This window comes from Brachyhypopomus gauderio, unplaced genomic scaffold, assembly GCF_052324685.1.
Source record: "Brachyhypopomus gauderio isolate BG-103 unplaced genomic scaffold, BGAUD_0.2 sc61, whole genome shotgun sequence".
NCBI classification, from domain to species: Eukaryota; Metazoa; Chordata; class Actinopteri; order Gymnotiformes; family Hypopomidae; genus Brachyhypopomus; species Brachyhypopomus gauderio.
The window spans coordinates 1,851,128-1,859,312 of NW_027506882.1; the positions used below are offsets into that span (position 1 = coordinate 1,851,128).

The following is an 8,185-nucleotide window of genomic DNA, read 5'->3' on the forward strand; positions in this document are numbered from 1 at the left end:
ATAGCTAAATTAATTGAAGATTATTGTCTGGACTTTCTTTTTCTAACAGAGACTTGGCTTGATAGCAATGGAGCAATAGTGCTAAATGAAGCTTCGCCTCCTGACTTTAACTATTTTATTGTCTCTAGAGTAAATAAGAGAGGTGGTGGTGTTGCATGTTTTTACCATAAAGCATTCCGCTGTAAGCAGATCTCATTAGGGGAACATCCTACGTTTGAATATCTGGCAGTACAACTCAACAGTTCTTTTGATTGTTATCTATCATCCTCCCAGACTACATGCAGACTTTCTTGAAGATTTTGAAGAAATGCTTTCAAGGATTTTAATTGATTTTGATTGTTTTAATTGCTGGGGATTTTAATATTCACATGTATATATCCACAAATCCAATCACTTCAGAGTTCATGAGGATGCTTAACTCTTTTGATCTCATACAGCATGTATCAGGCCCAACTCATAAGCATGGCCACATTTTAGATTTGATCATTTCTAAAAGCATAGAGGTTAATAATACTGAAATTATTGATGTTGCAATCTCTGACCATTTTGGTGTATTTTTCAATATGTCATTATCTACTAGAACACTCAGTGAAAAGCGCACAATAACCAAGCGTTATCTCAGTGCTGGCAGTGCCGTGGCCTTCACAGACATGATACAGTCCCTCCCTCCTCTCTCAGAAAATGGGAATGAGCTAGTTGAAACATTCACACACAGAGTTAAGAACTGTATTGATGCTGTGGCACCAAAGGTAACTAAAATTATCTCTGGTAAAATTAAGATGCCCTGGAGAAACACTCCTTCTATTGTAAAATTTAGGCAAGATTGTAGGCAGGCTGAGAGACGTTGGCTAAGGTCAAAATTGCAAGTACATTTTGATATTTGGGCGCACCGCGTATTGGTGTACTGCTTCCTGCTTCCTGCCGACGCTGCTTCCTGCCGACGCTGCTTCCTGCCGACGCTGTTGCGGAGCGAATTTTGATTGTTTCTCTAAAGTGTGATAATCTGTTTACGTACTAATCTTTACTTTTTGCCTCCCTAGACAACTATTACAGGTAGTGCTTCCACTATCAAGACAGTTGACTACTCTCTTCGACTGGAAACATCTTCGACATTTCGACATCTTAACCGAAGCTAAGTATTTCATCATGTCTGAGTCCCTTGTTGCTTGTGTTGAGTGTGGCATGTATAGCTACTCTTCTTCCGTCAGTAGTGATAATAATAATTATATTTGTGTGAAGTGTAGGTTAGTTATTAGTATGACGGAGAAGATTTCGCTTTTAGAGGAACGCATCCGGGCTTTAGAAAGTCCTAGAAAGTTTGTAGCAGCTAGCGTAGCGGCTAGCGCAGCTAGCGTAGCAGGCCTGGGTTGCACAGCTGTAGCTAGCGAGCCCTCAGCTCCGGCATTAGAGCCCTCGCAGCGGGGCGAATGGGTGACGTCTCCGCGGCATAACCGTAGGGCTGAGCACCGTCCTTCTCAGGTTCCCGTGTCAAACAGGTTTGCCCCACTCAGTAATACACCGACTGAGCGACCTGTTAAAAGAGCTCTGGTGATAGGAGATTCACAGCTCAGACACGTGAACGTAGCGACTAGTTTAGAGACACCAGCGGCCATAGTCAAGTGTATCCCGGGGGCTAGAGCGCCTGACATCAGGGCTAATCTTAAGGTGCTGGCTAAACGTAAATATTCTAAGATAGTTATACACGTCGGCACCAATGATGTGGGATTGAGACAGTCTGAGATCACCAAGGATAATGTTAAAGAGGTGTGCGAGTTAGCGGGGACGATGTCAGATGCCGTAATATGCTCTGGTCCCATTCCAGTTCGGCGTGGCGCTGAAACCTACAGCAGGTTATGGGCGTTACACCGCTGGATGTCTAAATGGTGCTCAGATAACAAAGTGGGTTATATAGATAATTGGACACGTTTTGAGGGCAGGCCTGGCCTTTTGAAGCGAGACGGCATTCACCCCTCTTGGGAGGGTGCTGCTCTCATTTCTCGTAGCATATCTGCTAGGCTTAATAGTCGTAGTGTAGGTGTAGTTAATGGGGATTGACAAACCAGAGCCGAGGCCAGGCAGCAGACAAACAGGCTAAACCGACTGTCTGCGAGCTGCAAAGAGACGTCACCTAGGTCACACCAGATTGAAACTGTGTCTGTTCCTCGAGTACCAAAAAATAATTCTCGTAAAGTTAGTAGACAAAATTTAATCAATGTTAAATTCAACTATGCTCCCTCAGAGAGCAGTTTAAATCTGAAACGAGGACTACTAAATATTAGATCCCTGTCATCTAAAGCATTGCTTGTTAATGAAATGATTACCGATCATGATCTATGCATGCTTTGCTTGACGGAAACCTGGACCCGACCAGACGACTATATGGCCCTAAATGAAGCTTCTCCCTCTGGCTATAGATATGTCCATAACCCCCGTCCAAATGGTCGAGGAGGTGGAGTCGCCACAATATATGACTCTGATATAGGCATTTTTCAAAAATTTGGCTTCAAGTTTAATTCTTTTGAACACCTCATCCTCACTGTATCAAATGTTTCAAATTTAACAAGCAACAAAGTGTCACAGTCGTTTATGTTAATTACTATTTACCGCCCCCCTGGTTCATACTCTGAGTTCTTGCAGGAGTTTTCAGACTTCCTGTCTCATGTAGTGCTATCAGCCGATAAGGTGATTATAGTGGGTGATTTTAATATCCATTTTGAAAATCGGTGTGACTCTTTTAGCATTCATTTTCAAGCAATTCTTGATTCAATGGGTATCACTCAGAATGTGGTGGGTCCTACGCATAACTGTAGTCATACTTTAGACTTGGTCTTGTCATTTGGTATTGACATATCCAGTTTAGCAATTCTTCCTCAGAGTGAGGCTGTTTCTGACCACAGCCTCATAACATACGAGTTGTGTTTAACTGACTGTGTTCATCGGCCACCCCGCTATCAAATTAAACGAGCTATAACACCCAGCACCATAGCCGCACTCACTGATATTTTACCGGGTCTGACAAACACTGATCCACCTGTAGCTCCGGAAGGACTAGAGCGTTTCACCGAGCACGTCGAGACTTCCCTTCATACAGCTTTAGACAAAGTTGCACCACTACGATATAAGAGAGCCACGGAGAGAAGAATAGCGCCATGGTACAATGAGCACACGCGTAGCCTCAAACGAGCCGCGCGGATCCTGGAACGTAAATGGCGAAATATGAAGTTAGAAGTGTATAGACTATCATGGAAAAGCAGCCTTATTGAATATAAGCATGCCCTCCATATGGCAAAGTCCTTATACTTATTGGCCTTAATAGAAAAACATAAAAACAATTCAGGACTCCTTTTTAAAACTGTTTCCAGCCTTACGAGGAGTCATGAACAAAACAATTCTCTTATTCCACTATAGTGTAGCAGTAACAATTTTATGAAATTCTTTAATGATAAGATTGATAAAATTAGGGAAAACATTAGTAGTGCTATCTCAGAGCCTGTCAACATGCCAATGCATCTTGACAGCTATCTGGTCAGCTCTGATGCCCTGTTAGAGTCCTTCTCCCCAATTGGTCGTGAGGAGCTTATTTCACTGGTGAAATCTGCTAAACCCTCCACATGCATACTAGATGCTGTACCAACCCATCTACTTAAAGAATTACTGCACAGCAATGTAGAACCGTTGCTTACTATAATAAATTATTCTCTGAGCCTGGGCTACGTTCCCAGTTCATTTAAACTTGCAGTTATCAAGCCGCTAATTAAAAAACCTGGTCTTAACCCCCAAGAACTGTCCAACTATAGGCCAATTTCTAATCTGTCATTCATATCCAAAATTTTAGAGAAAGTAGTTTCTTCACAACTCTCTTCCTTCTTACAGACAGAACATGTCTTAGAGTTATTTCAGTCTGGATTTAGAGCTCATCACAGCACTGAAACAGCACTAACTAAAGTACTGAATGATCTCTTAATATCCTCTGATAAAGGACACATTTCGTTTCTCATACTGCTAGACCTCAGTGCTGCTTTTGACACCATTGATCATAATATTCTACTTAATAGACTGGAGACACTCATTGGCATAAGAGGTCAAGCACTCTCCTGGTTCAGGTCCTACCTGACAGATCGTTACCAATTTGTGCTAGTAAATAACGAATGCTCTGAGCATTCTAAAGTAAAGTATGGTGTCCCACAAGGATCTGTACTGGGCCCCATATTATTCTCATTATATATGCTACCACTGGGCACTATCATTCGTAGGCATGGTATTAGCTTCCATTGCTACACAGATGATACTCAGTTGTATATATCTTCTAATCCAGATGATACCACCACAACTCTCAAGATTGAGAACTGCGTCCAGGATATTAAAAACTGGATGGCGTCTAATTTTCTTAAACTAAATTCAGACAAGACTGAGGTACTGATTCTTGGGCCTAAAGCTGTTAGAAGCAATTGGGCTGATATTCCCCTTACCCTAGATGGTTTTTCAGTAACACCAAAATCTACTGCAAAAAGTTTAGGTGTCACTATTGATTCTGATCTTTCATTTGACACACATGTATGCAATGTCACTAAGGCTGCCTTTTTCCATTTACGTAATATTGCCAAGCTGAGACACTTACTTTCATTAGCTGATGCAGAGAAGCTAGTTCATGCTTTTGTCTCATCGAGATTGGACTACTGTAATAGTCTTCTAATTGGATGCTCTAAACAGTCCATAAAGAAGCTACAACTTGTACAAAATGCCGCAGCTAGAGTCCTAACCAAGGCTAGGAAATTCGATCATATTAGTCCCACTCTCGCCGCACTACACTGGCTGCCGATTAAATATCGCATTGAATTTAAAGTTCTCCTGTTAACCTGTAAGGCGTTAAATGGTCTTGCCCCACAATATCTGAGTGAACTCATTGATTACTACAACCCATCTCGCCCTTTGCGCTCCCAAAATGCTGGATTTCTCGTAGTTCCAAAAATTAGTAAAACTACAGCCGGAGGCAGAGCTTTCTCTTTTAAAGCCCCTCAATTATGGAATAGCCTTCCAGCTCCAATCCGAGACTCTGACACAGTTCCAATCTTTAAATCTAGACTTAAGACTCACCTGTTTAGTCAAGCCTTCAGCTAAAATTCCTCTTGTAAGGTGTAGGGGCTGGGGGGCCCCCAGACGTTGAGATTTCTGGTGATCTGAGATGTTGATGCTGTCATCCAGCTGTGTCTTGGCATCACTCTATTTGTGACTATGACTTGACTGGAAAGCAATGTCTCAGTGAGCCCTCATGCCTGTGGTCACCTCTGAACCTCTCCCTTTAGTTATGCTGCTATAGATTAGTCTGCCGGAGCCACATGCTGATCACTGGCATGTGAGCTACGTACATTTAAATCAACGGTGGTTTAAATTCATGTCCACTCAGTCTGTATTATCTATCTTCTTGCATGGCTCTACCCAAGACGATTGGATACAGGCACCTGCAGGCACCTGGGGGATGGTCTGGCTGCCGGTGGATGTGCTGATACTGGGGTTCACCTGGGGAGTAACACTGCAGTCGGAGCCTACAATACCAGCATCACTGCTCCGACACGGAATGAAAGCCTGGCATTCATCAACAGACATTTACAGTGACAATATCAAAACCCAGAACTTTCAATTCTACCTTTTACCTAGTCTGATTGTGGAATTATGTGTGACTTGTGTATTTGTGTGTTAACGGGCCGCCCAATGGAGGATGGGTTCCCTTTTGAGTCTTGGTTCTCCCGAGGTTTCTTCCCATTCCCCACCATCATAGGGAGTTTTTCCTCGCCACTGTCGCCTTTGGCTTGCTCATTAGGGTTCTGGACCCATAGTATTGTTAACCTTGTAAACCCTGTAAAGCTGCTTTGCGACAACTTCAGTTGTTAAAAGCGCTATACAAATAAACTTTGATTGATTGATTGATATTTATAAAACAACATTGCACAATTACAACAGTGAAGTGAAATCAGCAAGGAAAAATTATTTCTCTACCTTAATCAATTCATCAAATAATAACTCTGCTGTCCTGTTCAGAAGTATAGATCAGCTAGTAAACCCCACCTCCTGTGTCTTCCCTGAGACTGTTTCAGTTGAAAAATGTGATGAGTTTGCAATATTTTTTAGGGACAAGATTACTAGTATAAGGCAGAACATAGCAACAAGCACTAATTATCAACCCTTATATCAGTTACTCAGCCTAACTTTAATATGTCTTATTTCCAAGAAGTTGACATGGTAACACTACTTGATGTGATTTCATCACTAAAATCCTCTACTTGTGAACTGGACCCTTTACCTACATGCTTTTTCAAGCAGGTTCTGAGCTCATTAGCAAATGAAGTTCTAACGATTGTTATTCAGTCTCTGCAATTGGGTGAATTCCCTAACTTTTTAAAAACAGCAATGGTTAAACCACTATTAAAGAACAGAAATCTTGATCCCACAATTCTCAATAATTATCGACCTATATCTAACCTTTCCTTTCTTAGCAAAATCATTGAAAAAGTTGTGTCAATCCAGTTGAATGATTATGTAAAAGTAAATCAAATAAATGACACTTTTCAATCTGGTTTCAGAGCTCTCCACAGCACTGAAACAGCCCTAGTTAAGGTAGTAAATGACTTGAGATTGAATAAGGATGCAGGCAAACTCTCAGTCCTTTTTCTGCTGGATTTAAGCGCCGCTTTTGACACGGTTGATCATGAAATTCTTCTTGATCGACTACAGAGTTGGGTAGGCCTTAGTGGCTTAGTCTTAGACTGGTTTAGATCGTACCTAACTGGGCGTGATTACTATGTGGCATTAGGTACCTCTTCCGCCACACGTCAAAAAATAACTTGTGGCGTCCCCCAAGGATCAATTCTTGGGCCGTTACTATTCAACCTATATATGCTTCCGTTACCACATATCATTAATAAACATGGTATTAGTTATCATCAATATGCAGATGACACTCAACTTTACATTTCTCTAGAACCTAAGGCCCTAAAATCAATTTGCTCACTGTTTGACTGCATAGATGATATACAGACATGGATATCTGACAATTTTCTGCAGTTAAATAAACAGAAGACAGAGGTTCTTGTTCTTGGCAGTGATTCACAAATGAATGATGTCCAGACCTATTTAAATCAAATGAATCTGAATGCCAGTCAATGTGTTAAGAACCTGGGCGTCACCTTTGATAATGAGCTCAGCTTCAAATCACACATCATGACTACATGCAAGACAGCTTATTTTCACCTTCAAAACATTGCTAAGGTCCGAGATATGCTCACTCCTGCTGACAGTGAAAAACTTGTCCATGCATTTATCACATCAAGGCTAGATTATTGTAACGCTGTTCTGTCTGCTCTTCCAAAGAGCTCTATTTCGCACCTACAGAGAGTTCAGAATGCGGCTGCAAGGGTTCTGACCCGCAGGAGAAAGAGAGCTCATATTACACCTGCACTCCACTCACTGCACTGGTTACCTATCAGCTTTAGGATAGATTTTAAGGTTCTAGTCATGGTTTTTAAATGTCTTCATGGTCTTGCCCCTCTTTACCTCAGTGAAATGATGGTTAGATATGTTCCAGTCAGGTCTCTGAGGTCTTCAAACAGTAATCTACTGGTGATTCCTAGATGCCGATTAAAGATTGGCGAGGGTGCTTTTAGCCACTATGGTTAAAGAGCTCAGAGGCATTTCATCCCTGAATAGTTTCAAGAACAGTCTCAAAACATTCCTGTTTAGATCTGCTTTTAGTTAAGAAACTCTAGTCTATTATTTTATAATTTGTCACTTTATTTAATTTATTTCTTTTTATCTTTAATTTTAATATTTTATTTTTATCTTCTTATATTTACTTCCTCTTTAGATCTGCTATCTTAATTAGTTTTGTTTACTTTACTTTTTTATTATATTGTTTACTTTACTTTTTTAAATTTTCTGTTATTTTACTTTAATTTCTTCTAACATTTTCTTTTTGTCTTCTCCTTTTTATGTTTCTTTTATTTATACTGTAAAGCACTTTGAGTTGCATGTATGTATGAAAGGTGCTATACAAATAAAGATTATTATTATTATTATTACTGGGAGGATTACGTCTTTGCCAGACTCATTATGTACTGTATGGCTACAGTGAAAGCATTGACATCTATTTCAGAGCCTCGTACCACCATTGATTGTAGCAGTACTCCAGCTG

General features: G+C 40.8%; 1 protein-coding gene across 1 annotated transcript; it reads left to right on the forward strand.

Moving 5' to 3' along the window:
* Positions 1-2,055: 2,055 nt before the first annotated feature.
* LOC143489333 (uncharacterized) lies at positions 2,056-7,733 on the forward strand (the record flags this gene model as incomplete). The annotated part of the gene is given in 1 exon segment (XM_076988283.1): positions 2,056-7,733. A coding segment is annotated over 1 exon segment (3,063 nt), but the record flags the coding sequence as incomplete, so codon positions are not given.
* Positions 7,734-8,185: the final 452 nt, after the last annotated feature.